An 18946-nucleotide genomic window follows, 5' to 3' on the forward strand; every position below is an offset into this window, starting at 1 on the left:
CAGGGAACTGTAGCAGCATCTTGCAATACTGAATGATTAATTGGTAAAATTACAACTGAAATTCAATTACAGTAAATACAAAGAAGTATACATGGGAAGAACATAATTGTAACTGTATTTATTCAGTAACAGGCTCTGAGCTTTTATGATCTGAGAAGAGAGATCTTCAGTCATTGTGTTGGTTCCCTGCAAGTGGCAGCTTGCTCCTTAGCAATTAAAAAGGAATATAGGTTATTAGGAACTGCTGGAAAAAGAGTTGAGACATGGAGCTATTGGAGTGAGTCCAGTGAAGGACTACTAAGATGATGAAGGGACTGGCACATCTCTTATATGAGGAAAGACTGAGACAGCTGGGACTCTTCAGCCTGGAGAAGAGAAGACTGAGGGGGGGATCTTACCAAAGTGTATAAGTATCTGAAGGGAGGGTGTCAAGAGGATGGGGCCAAACTCTTTTCAGTGGTGCCCAGTGGCAGGACAAGAGGCAACAGGCACAAACCGAAACACAGGAAGTTCTGTCTGAGAATGAGGAAAAACTTCTTTACTGTGAGGGTGACCGAGCACTGGAGCAAATTGCCTAGAGAGGTTGTGGAGTCTCCATCCTTGGAGATATTCAAAAGCTGCCTGGACATGATCTTGGGCAATGTGCTGTAGGTGACCCTGCTTGGGCAGGGGGGTTGGACTAGATGATCTCCAGAGGTTCCTTCCAACCTCAACCATTCTGTGATTTTGTTAGGGCAAATGAAAATCATTATGCTACTGGTGTGTCAATATCTTGAATATTGCCTATAGTTTTGGTTACTGAAATATCCTAGTTCATCTACATGTTTCTGAAAAAGGGTTCAATAGAATCAGAAAACATCCAAAGAAAGATGACAGGGTTGGTTAGAGAAATGCAGTGGCTTCTGTTTGTAGAGGGAATAAAATAGACTAGAACCTTTAAGCTTGCAAAGAAAGTGATTGGAGATGTGGTTGTGATAGAGTCATAAAATCATAATCCGTTTGGAGAAAGCAAATAGGAAGAGTTTTCTCGTTATTTCTGAAAACGCAAGAGCCAGAGGTTGTCTGCAGATGTTTAGATAGCAGGCTTGAGAACAGGAAAAGGTATACTTTTTCATATACTTCATAATTAAACTGTGGAACTTGTTTCCACAGGATGCTATGGAGGCTTAGCCCAGTCAGAAAGGGGCTAAGCATATTTATGGAAGATGCATCTAGACCACTGCACCTAATTACGCCAATCAGATACAATCTCTGGCTCACAGGATTGACAGGAGTTAGGAAAACACTGGAGGGAAATGGATCATACTGCATTTGCTCTGTTTATATACCCTTCATTTAAACTGATTTAGCTGTTTTAGAGAAACAATACTTGGCTATGTGAAGCTTTGGCTAGAAGATTCTAGATAGCTGTTGAATAAGAAACTGAGTTTAGGTTTGCAATAAAGCTGCTTTGACCTTTATTTTGCATTCAGTGTTAGTAAATGAACCTTTAAAAAAGCAAGTATGTAGAAGCAAATATGGTGACTTTGAGCAATCGTGCTTGTCAAGTAATCAAAGCTGCCTCTCTTCTTTTTCCCCTCCCCAATAGAATCCTTGATTGGTGAAACTTTTGTTGAAAGGATTATTGATAAACTTCAAGCAGCGTTATCTAAAGCTAGGGATCTTTCTGAAGCTGGTAATACAGAACCATCAGTGTCTTTCATCTGTGATGTAGCCTCAAGCTTTTTCAGCTCTGTTAAAGGGTGTTTATTGATGCCATCCTCAGAAGACTTGCTGTTCACCATCTTCCAATTGTGTGCTCAGAGGCAGGATGCTACACACTTAACAGGTAATTTGGAAAAAGAATTGTATTCCAGACCAAATCTGATGTTGGGATGTTAATTTTTTTCAGTTATTGATCTCTTAAAATTTGTCCTGTGGTGGAACATCAGCTAAGTAGTAGAATGGGGAAAATGCTTAAAAATCTGAAGGGAGCTATTTTTGATTTTGCAGAGCTTTTATGTATTGTTTCCAAAAAAATAATTGTGTGAAGCAGAATTTCTAATTATCTTCTCCCAGAAGGTTGCAGAAGACAGTTCGCTAGAATCAAGAGGTGAAAACTATATTGTGAAATTGCAGGCCTTGAAAATATTAGTTTCCCTAAACACCCTTGCAGTTTGTGATTAGTTGTTCTCTGTTGGTTTTTATAAAGTCCGTACAATGGTATTGTTGGGCTTTATCAGATATGCAGCTTTTATGCTTTTTTCCAGATATGCTGCTTTTCATATTAAAAACTTGGGATTTTGCTGCTTTTTTGTGTGAAGTTCTTCTGTTACCCTTTCTAGATCAGGGATATAACATTTCAGAGAGGGAAAGTGGCTTTATCAGAATATGCCTCTTTTGGTTGCTGTGAGAATCAACCCAAGTTGGTCAAATCATGATCTTTGGGAAAAGAATCTGCTTGGCCTCGTAGAATTCTCCAGCTAAGACACACAGACACTAAATACTCTAGACATGCTGCTATGCAGGCTGCGCACAGCTTCCTCTGTGTTGGGAGCAGGAATTGAAAACTCTCACTTCAACTTAACTTTTTATAGATGATTAAATCTGAATTCTTTTTCATGAGACAGATTGAAGAATTTAATACTGAGCACTTGCAGCTGTAACTGACATTAAAATTCTCACGTTGATTTACAATGCAGGTAGTTACTTCTAAACATCAGGTCTAGAGCATCTTGACAGGCATTTCAGACATTTTTGATGTTAGTATCCCTGTGCTTCAGCTATTTTTGAAATTGATATTCCACACTTTAGAAAGTGTTGTAAAGATAAATTAATTGAGGTCTTTGAAATACAAAGAGTGACCATTTTGTTGTTCTTCCAGTAATGCAGAGGTTCCATTGGAAAAAATGCATGCAGTCACTGCACTAAAGATACATATATTTATTCTGAAACCAATTAGATCAGATCAAGTTGCTCTGGCAAATGGAGTCCATTTCTCTCTCCACAGTGTCTCATTTTCAAGCTGAGATGCTGATTTTATATTCTTTGAATGCAGAATTTGTGAGTAGTAAGTTGGCTATATGTATTTGCTGGTATAGATGCAAAAGACGAAATGTTGCAGTATTACGTTAGAATTGAAATAGAACAATATTAACCTGAAAACCAGTGCTGCTTTCCAAGAGAGTACCGATGTTGTGAATGTTCAGTGTTTTAAATAGATTTGGAATTTTAAAGACCTCATGGAGATAGTGTAGTAGATAACAGGAAGCTCACTTTTTTTCTCAAATAAAAGATTACTTGTATATCGGGATTTATTTAAAATTACCACAACAAACCCGTGTATCTGCTCTTGATAGCTGTCATATGTAACTATATATAAAAGAGAATTCTGTTTCTGCTCTAGCACCTTAGTTTTACACGTGATGTGCTATACACACACGTGATGTGCTATGCACGTAAAATGTAACCTGGAAGTTTACCTGTTTGTGTGTGTTTTTTTTGTTTTGTTTTTGTTTTTTCTTCCTACGATAGATTTACTTATATTTAAATTAAAGCACACTTGGATGTCTGGTGTAAATTCACTTGTACRTCAACTTCGGAGTATGCAGAAACAAAGCACCTTTTTGCATAAATCTGCACTGTGGGTCAAGAATCAAATTCAGTCTTCCTCTTTGGATGTTAAAAGGTAATTGTACTTGTCCATTTCATAATATATTGCTCTCCAGAACAGTCCAAGGCTATGCTAGTCTGTATTTAATTAGCATCTTCATTGTTTAGGGTTTTTTCAGCCTGTCAGAGGTGAGAACTGTGGCTTAGAGCACAACTTAAAAAGCCATTGGTACAGCATTGTATCAGGGTAAAACAAGGCAGCTTGGTTTTACTGAATAGTGCTAAACTTGCTTGCCATGTTTTGTCCTTTTCTCAGCCTGCAGGTTTTGACCTCTGCAGTTAGTGATTTGTTGTCTAAGCTTCTGGAAGCTGAAGGACTAACTGGGTATTTTGTGGGAGCTTATGTTGAGCATGTCACACCAAACAAAACTGAATGGGAGAAATTGCACGAGTCCCTATCCACTGAGGTATGAAAATGGTAGTTGACTTTCATGCTGTTGTTGATCTTACCTGTCTTGAAGGCTTTGGCTTTTAGAATAATGAACATGCCTATTTTGACATAGCACTGTGGTTATGAAGACACATGTCTGACCAGAGGTTCTTTCAGCCACTTCCCTTGCTGGAAGAGAAAATATGTATGTTTGTGGCCCCATCAAGTACTACTGAAGAAAATCAGAATTTGTGAAATTAACCTTTTCTACATGGAACACCAGCAACTTACTTTAATTCAGAAATTTAGTGTCTAACAGAATATACCTCGTAAGGCTGTTCTTATGTTTAAGTCTTCTGTAAGATTACTTTTGTGAGAGGACTCCAGTATCTTCAGAGGAATATGAATTGCTGASTGTAAATAAAATGTTAGCATATGTGAAGTGGAGAAAGGGGAAGGAAATAACTTCCTGTCCAACCACCAAGCTTCAATAACCTTATTATTTCTTGTACCTTGTATAAGATATTTAGAGCTCTAAAGATATATATTTATTTCTCAGGCAGCAATGCAATTTCAGGTTACATCTGTGCATTTAATTTAGTTTTTTTTAACTACTGAAATTTGACACAAACTGAATTTAAATAGGAATGGCTCATCTTCACCATTATGCTTTTGATGGTAGTTTGACTCTTTCTTGACTATTTTTTAAGTAACTCTGAATTTTCAATGGATTATAACTCTTCTACATATCATTAAAATGTCATTTATTGTTCATACTCTTTTTATGCACATATTACAGTGGATGCACAAACCTCTTTTGGAAGGAAGGCTGAGTATGAATTGTGAGCATTTGGGATTGTATGTTAAGCTGTGTGGCGCAACTAAACTTCCCAGCCATCTGTGTACTTCAGCCTTATTAAGTAAAATGGTGCTGTTTATGTTGGAAAATGGTATAGTCCATGGATATGATGATGCTGAAAGAAAGAAAATTGACAATATAAGTAAGTTTAAAATGGTAAAACTTAAAGGAATTTGATTTTATAGTAGTTATAATCCAACCAGAATTGATAATAAGAAATGAACAGTAAAGATTTGGCATATAAATATTACAAATTATCCTTTTATCCTTTACATTTTTTTACTTTAGTTTGCCTTTAAAAGTATGAGTTTGTGCAAGTACAGTGTTTGTATTTCTAGGACCTTCTGTGATTATATGCATGCTGTCTCAGCAGAACTTTAAATTTAGAGTTTGAATTTATGCTGAACTTCAAATATTTTGGCAAAGAACAACTTTTCAGTGCATTGGCATCAGTGGGCAATAGGAACTATATCTATGCCATCAAATAAATGTCTTGAGAGTTTTGCTGTAACACAAAGATATTTTGAGGCAGTATTTTTTCTTAATTCCACCAGGTAGAACTTGTTTGTTTTTATTTATGGAATATTAATATTGCATGCAAATTCTTAAATCAGACCCAGCATTATGAAATTAGCTATTCGCCTCCAGAATCTCACTATGAAGAGAAATGCATTTGTTTCGTGTAAGTCTTTGTGAGCTGATGAAGTAGCCGCATATTAACACTGGATTTATTTTTTTTCTGAATTTAGATCTTGATTACCTTGTCTGCAAGAAATAAAAAAGACAATGGAGAAGAGTTAGTCCTTGCCATGTGTTTTGTTTTAAAATTTCCTGAACATCTAGGATTGATTATTGTAACTTTTTTGTGTATTTTATGATGCAATAGCAAATATGCAGTTCATGCTCTGAAGCACCCGAGATTGTATGTAAATGTCAACTTCTTAATGTGTTAAAACTTCTGAAACTTTTTGCATATGCACTGAATATATTCAGCAGTTACTTTTGTTGTTTAATTAGTTGCAGAACTGCTGTACTCATTACAGTGGATTGAAGAATTGGAGAATCCTCCTTATTTGCTTCTTGAATATCTTCATATGTTAGAAGAAATGCACATCACATATGAGAAGTTCAGTACACTTAGTAATACAACTAACCTTCAGCAAACAATATTTGATAGGTATGTAAGAACAAAGTAAAACCTCTATTGAAATACAACTCTTAATTGTGGCTTATCGAGTATTTAGTGCCACCACATTTCCTTGTGTGTGTTAATTCTAACTTCATACAAATGCTTTTGTGGTGAACTGTGCATCTGTATATATTAACCAGGGTCTTTATTCTTCCTTGAAGATCAGAGGAACATGGAAGACTGTGGTCCTTAACCATGGCTAAAGTGATTCGTGAAGGAAACGCTGGATCGTGTGGGATGAAACAACTTTTTAAAACAAGCGAAGGGTATCTTAATACTACAGCCCATATAATCTTGTTGTTTACATTGCAACTTTTAATGATATTAAATGGTATTGATTCTGGTGAATGACATCTGAAGATTGGAAATTTTGAAGTGTGGATGTATGTGCAAGTATGTAAAAGTGAAATTCAGTTTAGTGTATGGGTTTAGTTAAATTACAGGATATTAAGTAGTTCTTCTGTGACCATTATAAACCAACTGACATTTCGCTTACTAGATAATTTTGGGGTTTGTTTCATTCTGGGTGTTGTGTTTGTGTGAACAGGTTTCTTCCATTAACAGAGGGCAGATTGCATACACTTCAGTGTCTCTCCTCATTTTTAACTGAGGAAGAAAAGAAAGAACTTGTCTTTGACTGTGTGGCCAAACTCATGACTTGCATGCAGACAGAGCTCTCTAGTACTGATGGTCAGTATGTTCTTAACTCATCCCACTTTGTTAGAATTTAAGAACGTTACTTTGTAATAATGCCTGCCTTTAAGACATCATATCGTCTTTACTAGAAAGAAATGTCTTTGCAGTTGGATGAACTTTGGATGAACTGTTGAAAGAAAAAGACTTGGGTATTATCCAAGCTATGTTAAGATGTTAACATTAAATTCAAATTAAAAGATCCAGTCCATTAACACACATTCTAATGTTCGTCTTGTCTTGATAATTAAAACCTATTGCATATGCATTATTATTTTTTTCACGTATCTTTATTATGTTATAGAAGCATTTGGGTGTCTTTCCGTTTTGAACTCCTGCTTGAATGACAGAAGTATTGATTGTGATCATTTACTACCTGGAATACTAAAAATCATAATATCTTGGAAAAATGATAATGAAGACAGCTTTCTTTTTAGCTGGTGGGTGCAACTTTGAGATAAATTGATGTCGTTCTCCCTCCCGCCCCAGTAAGAGTTTAAAAATACAGAATGGTCTACTAACTCAAGCAAAATCAACAGGTTTTTTTGTAAATGACACCTGACATCTGCTGCATTAATACTAAATTTTTAAGCCTTTGTAAAACTGGATCCCTCAGTTCGACATACCTGTCTTTAAGTGTTTAATAAGTCATAGTGAAGACAATTGCTCTAGTGCTTGAAGGTGGGGCATATGAAAGCAAGGTTGGGAGACTAAGAGCTTATTTATGCACGTAGATAACAACTGTGTTTTTAAAACCACTCAGAACTGACCAGTTTTTGTACGTTTTGCTGGCTTTTCAGTTCTCAAACTTCATATTGCTTATGTAAGTAGCTTGAATAAAACTTGGGTGCCAAACTTAGTGTGTGGTGGGTTTTTTTTTTTTTTTTTTTAATTCTGGACCTGAAGATGTAACTTAGAAAACTTAGCTTCCAGCAAGAAGTGAAAATAATCTGAGGTTCATCTGTCTTGAGCATAGTGAGGAAAAATTCTCACAGCATAGCCCTGAAATAATGTACCAGATGGGAACATTCGAGGGCTTATATTTGAAAACAGGTCACTTTATTAATTGAAAAAATAATAATTTTGTTGCATTAATTAAAATTTGCTAAATTTTACAATTCATGTAAGTATATTATTTGAGTTACTATGTTGATAAGTAAATTGTACAATTTTAGGAATCCATTAAAGTAACATACAAATGAGCAGGTAGTTCTGATGGTTTATTTTGTGTCTGTTAACTGGCATATATAGGATTGGTAGTTAATGCAGGATTCAAACCCTGGAAGTCAGAGTAAGGGTATGAAAAGTGCATAGAGCAGAGCCTGGTATAAGACTAATTTCTCCTAAGAGAAGAAGCAAATGTAAGAACACAAATACTTTGTTTCCACAGCATGAAGATATGTAAACTTGAGTTGTATTTTTATTGCAGCAGTCTGAAGGAAACAAGTGCTCAGTTGCTTGGTTTCAACATAGAGATGATCCGTTTCCTTCCTTTGTTGCTGAAGTATTCTGCAGCTCCTTTGGCTGACAGTGAATGGGACTTTATCATGTGCTCCATGCTGGCTTGGTTAGAGGTAAAATGAAAGATTATTGCTAGCCATTGCATTTCCTCTTATAGCATTCTCCTACTGCCCTCTGAGCCTCCTAGACCGATTTTTTTTTTTTTTTTGAGCAGGGGATTAAAATGCAAAGTAGGCTAGGAAAAAACTTAGTTATTGTCATCTTAGTGTGCTTTCTTGCTGGACCTTTTGTCCTAAATCTTAGAATGCTGTATGTTAAAAGTTCACCTATCTATTTATATGTGAGCATCTTTACAAAATGGAAAGGTGTATGTCGGGATAATAGAGCAAAACATTGTAGAAACCACTTTAGATGGCAATTAAATTTGAACAAAGATGCACAAGGGTTACCAAGAAGAATGGAAACAGAGTAATTCTAATCGTTCAGACAGCTTGGAACATGACGGTCTTAAGCGTTTTAACTTTTTTCATCTCATGTTAACTTTCTAGTGCTTTGGAGGAATGAACTATGTTTTCAGCATTTCGAAGATAACTTTTTTTAAAAAAAGTTATCTCAATAAAATATGGAACTAAAACCAAATTTTACATACCACATCAGTGTTGCATCTCTGGTTTTGATGTGCTTACTTTTTTAGATTTTTCTCTGGATATGACGGATGTAGTTCTCTCAGCTTAGCAAATATTTGACAGAAGGTTAAAAAGAATTGCACAAAATCCTCTTTTTCATTGAGTTTTGGCAATGTTTGTGTGGCTTAAAAGCACAAGCAATACTTCTCTCTTTTGCATGTTGAGATGAAGTTACATCTCTCATGTAGTAATATGTTTATTAGTGGTATTGATAATTGGAGAATAATTTTAAAATATTTCTGCTCTGGATCTCTATGTTGGAAGATAATATTCTGTAAAACTGAAGTCTAACATGATATGTTAAAATTGACTGAACGAAAGCATCATCAGTCTATCAATATCCAAATGATTATGCAGAACTTGAATATTATAGTCTAACAACTGTCAGAAAAAAAAATCAGTGAGCAGCTGACTGCTTATTTAGAAATCAAATAAAGATATAGAATCTCTGACCATCTAGCCTCTGTTACTAAATTACAGTGCCCTCTGTCACTAGGGTAGAAGGACAGACATATCTCTTGGCAAAAGGCATTTTTTAAGTTTGAGGTTTGCCTCTATAGACAAAGATGAGATAGGTCAGTAATTGCAAGGAAGCATGATCTTTTTTTTTTCAGAAAGCAGATCAGCCATAAAATGGAAAATATCACCAGGGCTGGAAACTTCCATGTGGCCTTTCTTGATGCCAGGATTAATCTTACCTATGCTGTATGTGCCTGTATACTTCGTTTTCTTTTTAAAAAACAGCAACAACGAACTTCTATGGAAAAACTTCTTGCATAGATTAAATGCTTAGGAGTATTTTTAATATTTAGCGATTGTCTGGGACAAATAAAAAGGCGGAGCTAGGTTGTGGGGAGGAAATCTTCTACAGGCAGCCACTTGAATAGTTCCAGCTTAGAATAACGTGTTGTCAATTTCTTTCTGTGATTGGAAAATACAAGCGTGATATTAATGTTTCTTATGTTTAGGAGGGAAAAATGAGAGCACTTCATATTGCAGTTTTGGCTCACTTGACAAGCTACAGATGCATACATTTCTATTTGAATCCGCTTGATGGCAGTTTCCTTCTATCATAAAGAAAGGCATATAAAGAAAGCAATCTAGTATTCTAAACCTTGATGAGATTCAGAAATTCACTGTGACAATTTCAGTAAAAATACAGATAGTTTTAAACTTTTTTTTTTTTTTTTAACTCATAGTTCTAAAGTAGTCTTTGCAGCTGAGTTTTGTGTGACATTACACTTTCTGGTTGTTTTATTTGTTTCTATGTAGAAAGTGAATGTGAAGCAACTGTTGTTTTAAAACAAATTTATAGTGAAGAAATTCTCTCTCTCTTTTTTTTTTTTTTCCTCCTAGACAACAAGTGAAAATCATTCACTTTATCATGTCCCGCTTGTGCAAATTTTTGCTTGTGCCAGTTGTGACTTGGCATCTGCCCTTAGTGCTTACTTTGAAGCTGCAGCTCCTGAAACTATTGAAAACCTTCCTGTGAACTTGATCAGTGAATGGAAAGAATTCTTTTCTGAAGGAGTTCACAATTTGCTGTTACCCTTGTTGGTGAAAGTCACAGGCAAGTATATGGTAACTGGCAAGGACAGTAATAGTGAATATGTGATACAAGTCAGATCAGTCTGAAATAGAACTTGGCCATATTTTTTATTTATAGAAACATTATATTAATGTAGCTTATAAAACTCACTTTTTTGACACTTAACATTCTGTGACTCTTAAGATTAGGTATATTCTAAGTGCAGTCTGAGTTGTTTCTAGTTAAGCTTACTTATGCTAATATCCATGCATTCTGTATCACAGCTTGTCTTTTTCCATTTTAAATAGGTGAAATCAAAAATGCATCTGAAAGCGCTTTTCAAAATTCTGTATTAACGTCTTTGGGTGAAGCTCTAACATACATATCGAAGGACCAGTTGTTAAACCATAAACTGCCAGCGAAGTTTGTTGCAGGCCAGAAAACAAATCTTCCGGATAAACTCCAGACTCTGTTAAATACATTATCTCCATTATTGCTCTTCCGGGCTAGACCTGTGCAGATTTCTGTCTATCACATGTTGTATAAGTAAGAATCAACAAATTTCTCACTACCTCCACTTTTTTTTTTTTTTAATATGCTGTAGAATATGCACTTACAGTTGTGTGTCTAGCAAAGTGATGTTCCAATATGGGAGAAAATGGTTAGCTGGGCAACTTGTGTTCTGTATCAGAGTACATTATCTAAAGCTGTGAATACTAAGCTTACTTATAAAAGTGGACTAACTGTATACTGAGAAATTCTACTGCAGTACATGAATATAAGAGTTTATTTTCTGGTGAAACTGTACCATAGTTACTTAGATATCAATATAAGCTGCTTATTTATAGCCCCTATTTCAACACTCATATAAAATCCTAAAATGTAAACTGAAATGTTCCTGTATTGATCTCGTACTGTAAGTATCAGTAAATAGCATGACCTCTTCATTTTCACTAATTTGGTAAAGAAAATGAAGTGAAGAAAAATATTTAGTATTCCTGTGAACTTTTTGGTTATCTCTAATACCAAAAGATAGAATACAGAATTTGAAAAATAGTATGTGCATTTGACTGCTCAAAATGCAGATTATAAGGCAACTGAGTGGAGGGTAAGATTTCAAAGCTACCATCATCTTTTATTATACTGAGGCATGAAGGTGTAATTGGTAATAGCCTTGTACTGAGATAGAGAAGTTTATTTTAGTATGATTCAGAAAGTTTAAAATGTTCGGAAAACAATTAAGCAAGGTTATGTGCTCTTTGGCCTTTGCCATTTAAGAGAAAACTCTGCAATGGTAACGTATCTCTTAAAGGTTCTGTGTTCTTGTTAAGCAATAAAATAATGGCAATTATTTCTTACCAGTAACATGTTCACTGATAAGCAATGACCTATGCATTACTTGTGTCAAAATGCATAGTCAGTAAAAATTAAATCTGATTTTTTTTTTCCCCCTATCTCTATAGATTAATGCCTGAATTGCCTAAGTTTGATGATGAAGATCTCAAATCTTATGGTGATGAAGAAGAGGAATCAGCATTGTAAGGATTTTTTTGTCCTGTTTTTCATTACTGTTTTCCCTATTTTTAATATCTTTTATATGGATTGTGATTTGCAGCAGAGTAGTAGTCTGTCAGGAGATGTTAAGAGTAAAAATGACATGGTTATGACAAAAGGGACATAAACATTGAAATTATACAACGTAATTGCTTATATCTGCTTTTGTGCTACCACTGGGACCAGTATTTGCAATTGTTTTCTTGGTACAGTTACTAGAGTAACTGCAGCATATGTCCTATGTATTGTAAAATCTTGAGAGATTTTTACTCGACTGCTATGTTCAGCATGTGCCCAGCTGTACAGATAACTTTAGTTTCATGGATTATTCCTCTTAGATGAATTTATCAGTGAATTGAAATAAAAGTGAAGATCTCCAAAATAGACCTGGGTGTTTTATACAGCTTGAATCAGATAAAGTCTACAGTTTGAAGAGGGAATACTATAATTTATTTACTTACTTTTAATCTTAGCTCAGTAACTAAAAGTATGTTTTACTTTGGAGTTAAAGACTTTTTAATCCAATGCAAAATGCAAACCAAACACATCCAGTGATTAGGAGATTGTTCACTAGCTGCTTTGTTGGTGTGACTTGACAAACATGGAGGAAAGCAATCCAGCACTCCATGATGTAGGTTAAAGCAGCTCAGACATAGACCAAATTCATCCTTTCAGATTAAGTGATCAGCATTCAGTTTATATGCTTCCTGCAAGGGGTAAATAGAGCAATTGCCCACTTGAGGAAAATGCACTATTAAAATCTAGCACTACTGTGCAAATCTGGAAGTAAGTTTCTCTGTAGTAAAAGACCCCTTTGATCTGCATATATGCTTGTACTAATAAGGATGGTAGGTACACTGTGAATATAAATTCAATTAATCTTCTGCTGAAGTTTTTTGCTTATTATGCCAGATAACATTTTTCCATAGACCACCTCCTGCGGCTCTTATGTCTGTCCTGGCCACTCAAGAACTCTTGCTAGAAAACATCCTAGAATGCATTCCAGTTGGAGAATTTGCAGTTATCCAGCCACTGAGTGATGAGTTCTGCCTTGTTCTAGGATATCTTCTCACTTGGAAGTTAACATTAACTTTCTTCAAAGCAGCTTCTTCTCAGGTATATGTTCAGAGTTTTTTCATTTTAATGGAATTTGGCTTCTGGAATTAGTGGTATTCTAAAAGCTTCAATAGAACTAGATTTCTGCACTGTGATAGTTCAGGATAGTAATATTAGTAATAATGATTTAAGATTTGTTAACAGATGATTCTTTATTACTTTTTCAAACAACCTTGCTGCATTTTCTAATTATATAATCACTGAGAAGGCTGCAGAGAACTAAATTATTCTCCCAAACATTCATTTCAAATCACAGGATCGCTTTTCCTCCCTACACAAACATCTGTGTCATTTACAGGACAAACTAATTTTATTAAATCTCATCTATTTTTTGTTTTTACCCCATCAGCTGCGAGTTCTCTACTCACAATACCTTAGAAGAACTAGAAGCTTGAATAAACTGCTTTATCATTTGTTCAGGCTAATGCCTGAAAACCCTATCTTTTCTGGGCCAACTTCTGAAGTTCCAAATAAGGATACAAAAACTTTCTTTACTGAAGAACTTAATTTTGATGTTAAAGGTTAGTAAAAATGTATTTGATGTTTGTGCATTTGAGAGTTTTGATACTGCTAAGGCTTAAATATACGTTTCTGCTTAAAAATACATATTTAGAAGATCTTTTCTATACAAAAACACACACCACGTGTACGTACATACATATGAATGAAAATTTTTTGCAATCATTCCCCATAGTGAAGCTCAGCCACAGTAGAGCTATTTACAGAAAAATCGGGGGGGGGGGGAGGAAATGCTTATTACCAGATTATCACTATTAGTGACAAAGTATTATTTCTGCATTGTCTGAATCTTGAACGTATGCAAAAATTCTGAAATACTAAAAATATGTGGTCTAGCCTGCAACTTCTCAATTGTTTCTAGTTTTTTTTTTGATGCTAAGTGGATTTTTTTAATTTTAATATACAAATAAAAGCAAAAAATAAACATTTTAATATATTAAGACTTTTAAAAATATTTAAAACTTGTTAAATTGTCTGTTTTCATCACACTGTTCAGAAGAACCTGAGTTAATCAACCATAATGACAGAAAATAAACTGTTTTTTCTAGCTGAGAAACATGAAGAATTACTTTTGAAAGTTACTTCACTGAAATTATTTTACGTACCTATAGGGATGTAAGCAAAGATACTGAGATTTCATTTCTTAATTTTGTGTTTGAATAGCACTGTGTTGCAGAACAGTTTATTTGGATAACAGGAAGAAAGGCAGAAATGGGGAAGTTTGGGGAATTACTGACACAACATCCCAAGAGAAAGATTTCCCTTATCTCTCTGTACCCTCTCACAGAATATTGCAAACCTCAAATATGCTCCAAACATCTCCTTGCTGGTTCCCTCCAAAGCGAACTTTTTGTCATTTCTGGAAAATTACTGTTGATTTCTGGTAGTTCATCTATAGTGCACCTCTAAGTTACAAGATGAGCTTCCAGTTTGGAAGTGTTAGTCTAAAAAAACAAAAAATAATAAGACTATGGAGAAAGGCAAAGCCAAATATGGAGTTATGATATCAAATATAGAAGGGGCATGTAAATGAAGTTCCAGTTACCACAGTTAGGTTGGTATGAACATTTTTGTATGTGGTGTGGAAGAACCAACATCTGATACAGTATCTCAACATTTTTTTTTTCCCCTCACAGGAACAGGACTACTGTCATCTCAGATACCACACTTGGCTTGCTCTGTATATCACATAACATTGAAAGACTTGCCAGCCATGGTTAGGCTGTGGTGGAATAGCTGTGAGAAACGTGTCTTCAATGTGGTAGATAAATTTACAAGCAAATACGTCAGCAGCGTGCTTTCTTCACAGGAAATAGCTTCTGTACAGACTAGCACCCAGTTATTTAATGGCATGACGGTTAGTAAGACTTTGTGTCCTTTTTTGATTTTACTTGAGAATTTTGCAAACTCTTAAAGAAATGTTTCTTTTCAGAACCAGACTGTAACACAGGGTCTTGTATGATTGTATTTTTCTTACTCTGAATGACTGATGAGAACATAGTTTAGCTTGGTATCAGTGTGTTAAGTTGATGTTGGTACTTACTAATATTCTGTGTTCTGAATAAGTTAGAAAAGAATGGTGGTTTTCWTGGATGTTGGAGAAATTGAGGAGGTAAGTGGAAGATGCCACTATCAATATGCTGCTCCCTTTTTGGTAGATTTGAAAAATATAATCAACTGCTAGATTGAAAGATGGATGGCAACTTCTTGTTAGATTGCCAAGATATGAGTGGGCTTTTATTTGCTTTGAGGAAAGTGTTTTCCTGGTCTAAGAAAATTGTGCGTAGTGAAGTATAAATGGTTCATATATATTAAAAGACAGCAGATAGTGTACATCTCTAATTGATTATAGAGTTATTACTTTAATGATTCCATTTTTTCACAGGTCAAAGCTCGATCTGCTGCACGAGAAGTCATTGCTACTTATTCAGTTGACGATATATTTATCGAACTAATAATACAGCTTCCATCAAATTACCCACTGGGATCCATAACAGTTGAAAGCGGAAAGAGGGTTGGTGTGGCTGTTCAGCAATGGCGCAATTGGATGCTGCAGTTGAGCACGTATCTTACACATCAGGTGAGTTTAGAGAAAGCCCTTAGTTTTGAAAACTTAAATGAATCCTGATGATAGAAAAATAACCCTAATAATATAATACCATTTAGATCTGTATAGCAGATCTCACCAGTAGAACTCAGCGCGCTATAGAATTGGTCATTCTCATCTACTTTTCTCCAGATGGTGAAATGGAGAGGTAGAATTAGCTCCCTAGTAAGTCGTAATAAATCCATGGCCAAAGCTGAGAATGTAAATCTTCTAAGACGTAGCCCAGAGTTTGCCGTGTGAGGCAATGCTATCTCAACTATAATTTGAAGAAAACACAAATCAGTATGTGAAATTCTCTAAAAGATTGGAAGCGGTTGAAATTGCATCCTCTGTGGTTAGGAAAAAATTTAAGAAAATGGTAAATGACATTTTAAAAATCACCTTTTAAATGTTCTTAAATGCCACCTTTTCATTGTGAGGGATGTTTCATATTTCAGTTCATAGTTCTGTTTCTAAAGATTAAACTACTGACTACTATCTGTAGTTCATGTGTTGGCTTTGTAAATTACTCACTGCAGAAACTGCATGTAATTTCAGTTTATTAAGTCTTCAGGCAATGTGTATATGGCATGTAATGTCACTGGGCCCTGTTCCCTTCACGTGCTTATGAGTAACAGAGGATATTCTGAAGGGATTCTGATGTTAACAGCTATTTTTTCTTTCTGTTAGAATGGAAGTATTATGGAAGGCTTATCTTTGTGGAAAAATAATGTGGATAAACGTTTTGAGGGTGTTGAAGATTGCATGATCTGTTTCTCAGTCATTCATGGTTCCAACTATTCTCTTCCCAAAAAAGCTTGCAGAACATGCAAGAAAAAGTTTCATTCAGCCTGTTTGGTAAGTACCTAGACTACATCTTTCTAAGTATGCAAAATATCTATTAATAATTTAAAACAGATACTTTTACTGTATTACCGTCAATTCTCCATCATACTGATGGAGTATCTGGGATGAACTGAACTCATAAATGATTTGCATGGATTTTGTACTAGGCTGTAAGAGCATTTAATGAGAGATGGATTTCTACACTTCACAGATGATAACTATCCCTTTTCTGTTCACCAAGACATAAACCATTACATCTRTGTAGGGTGTAGCAACAGTATCTTGATGCATCTGCTCAGATAGGGGAATAGAAAAGGCTCAATTTAATTTAGGYAGCATGCTCTTCAGTAAACTCAGCTGGTCTTGATATTTAATAGTTGACCATATCCAAGTCATCATAAACATTGGTTGTATGGTTACTGAGTATATCTGGAATGGGTTGGTGGCTGTATAGCCATACAATGGAAAATTATTGCTGTGTTTAAAAAACATTATTTTTCTACTCTCCTAAAATGAGACTGGATGAGATTTCCTTCATGTGTTTTTTTTTTTTCTTAGAGTAAATCTTCAGCATTGTGTATATACTCACACATACCCACACAGAAAAGTACTTTTTTTTTTCTTTCTTTTTTTAAGAATAGTAAATTTTATCTTAGTTATCTTCATTGGCAAGTAATACTTTGTGATAAAACAGTGTTCTTAGTATCCAGACTGTGTTCGCATATTAAATGGTCGTATTTCTTTTTCAGTACAAATGGTTCACATCTAGCAACAAATCCACATGTCCGCTTTGTCGAGAGACGTTTTTCTGAAATAAAATGGTTGGTCTGTCTTTCTATAAGCTAACTAGTAAATGAAGAGGAGGCATTAAACTGTATGTTGAAAGAACCTAATTACTACTTTGAAATAACGTCAGTTACTTTGAATTCTTGACTAGTGGGATATGATCCATATTTACCTCTGGACTGTTTTTTGTAAAAGTTTAAAGATTATTCTTTGATATAAAGAAATATATAAGAATAATTTATTTTAATTTGTATATTTTTAAGGTGTTAAGATATGTTAAAAATTCAGAAGTGATGCAGAGTTATGTCTGAAAAGTGGTGTTTAAGCCACAGCATAGTTGATTCAAACCTCTTATTTTTAGCTATATTCTAACATGGTGTTATGCACTTAAGTCAGATCATGCCTCTTAATATACATACACATGAAGTTACCATAGCTGGTATGAAGACTTGAATTTTTGATTATAGTAAATGTACCTTTATAATAGTTCCTCTTACAGAAAAAATGGATATTGCTGTTATACATTAAAGTTAAGGCATGGAATTAAGGTGATTACTTTGTGTTAAAGAATAAAACCTAAACATAGCATGATCTAAATTAAAATGTTTATAAATTGAGCTTTCACCTATAACAATCTGATTTTTCCCAAAAAAATTCAGCCATCCAGCAACCTAAAAACATGAAAATTCTGAAGCCCAAGTAAGCACGGAGGGAGCAAAGTCATTCCTGCATGACAGTGTAAAACACTACCTACTTATTATAGATAGGCTTTTAAAGAGAAGACATATACACTGATCAATTCATGCATTTTCATTATTTCAGTTAATGTCTTCACCATCTGCCAAATAAGCTGTCACTGAACCTCCACTGTACTTCCACTGTCCAGTAAGGACTTGTTTGCTGACCGAACGTGACAGATGTATCAGAATTTAATGTTGTCTGTGTTTCACTATTTGTTTTTTTATGCTTTTTTTTTGTTTAACAGCAGTAGCATATTGATATATTCTAAGTTGGATGATATTGCTCTGTGCTAGATTTCTTGGAAAAGTCAATAAAAGGGGAGGAATAAGTGAATTTTATCAGTCTTTGTATTCTTTGGATTACTGTTTCTTCCTCTGTGTGATAGACTTTCAGAATTAATAGGTTAAATTTTCAGATTATGAGTTTTTTGCATACATAATTAGCTTTACCTCATCAGCTGATCTTTAGATGCTCAGTGTTTTCTCAAAGTTAGTCACTTTTAAAGAGAGCTTTAAAAATAATTTTTTTAGCTGTCTGTAATTGAAGTCTGTATACTTAACATATAATGCTTGGTTTCCAGAAGAGAAATTTCTCTGTCATTTTTTAAGAAAGAGATGATGGGAAACATTAAAACTGGTGAAAAAAAGGCTAACAGAAAACACACACCGAGGAGCAAGCAGTATTGTTTTCATAATTGCTGATACTAAAAATCTGGAATTTTTTCTTGTGTCAGTTGTTTCAAAAAAGACTCACTATTGCAAATGACTTGCTTGCAATTTAGATAACTGATCTGAAGGTGAATTTTTGTTTACCAGATATTGCTTAAAAAGAGCTAACTATCTTAACTCATCTAGCAGATCT

General features: G+C 34.7%; 1 protein-coding gene across 8 annotated transcripts in view; it reads left to right on the plus strand.

The window, feature by feature from the left end:
* LTN1 (listerin E3 ubiquitin protein ligase 1) overlaps positions 1-18423 on the plus strand; it is a 31761-nt gene extending 13338 nt beyond the window's left edge. For 3 of the 8 annotated variants that reach the window (XM_026077598.1, XM_026077603.1, XM_026077601.1), the window contains 18 exons: positions 1589-1828; positions 3514-3667; positions 3908-4058; positions 4821-5022; positions 5898-6057; positions 6231-6335; positions 6617-6759; positions 7067-7202; positions 8192-8336; positions 10266-10479; positions 10746-10983; positions 11901-11975; positions 12921-13107; positions 13457-13628; positions 14763-14983; positions 15512-15706; positions 16403-16570; positions 17308-18423. In XM_026077598.1, coding sequence (XP_025933383.1) covers positions 1589-1828; positions 3514-3667; positions 3908-4058; positions 4821-5022; positions 5898-6057; positions 6231-6335; positions 6617-6759; positions 7067-7202; positions 8192-8336; positions 10266-10479; positions 10746-10983; positions 11901-11975; positions 12921-13107; positions 13457-13628; positions 14763-14983; positions 15512-15706; positions 16403-16570; positions 17308-17370 — 2969 coding nt within the window. In that variant the 3' untranslated portion in view covers positions 17371-18423. Of the gene's footprint in view, positions 1-1588; positions 1829-3513; positions 3668-3907; positions 4059-4820; positions 5023-5897; positions 6058-6230; positions 6336-6616; positions 6760-7066; positions 7203-8191; positions 8337-10265; positions 10480-10745; positions 10984-11900; positions 11976-12883; positions 13108-13456; positions 13629-14762; positions 14984-15511; positions 15707-16402; positions 16571-17307 lie in introns of those variants that run through there. The other 5 variants (XM_026077599.1, XM_026077602.1, XM_026077600.1 and 2 more) reach the window with 5 other exon arrangements.
* Positions 18424-18946: the final 523 nt, after the last annotated feature.

The sequence above is a fragment of the Apteryx rowi genome, unplaced genomic scaffold, assembly GCF_003343035.1.
Source record: "Apteryx rowi isolate R43461 unplaced genomic scaffold, aptRow1 scaffold_46, whole genome shotgun sequence".
In the NCBI taxonomy this organism is placed as follows: domain Eukaryota; kingdom Metazoa; phylum Chordata; class Aves; order Apterygiformes; family Apterygidae; genus Apteryx; species Apteryx rowi.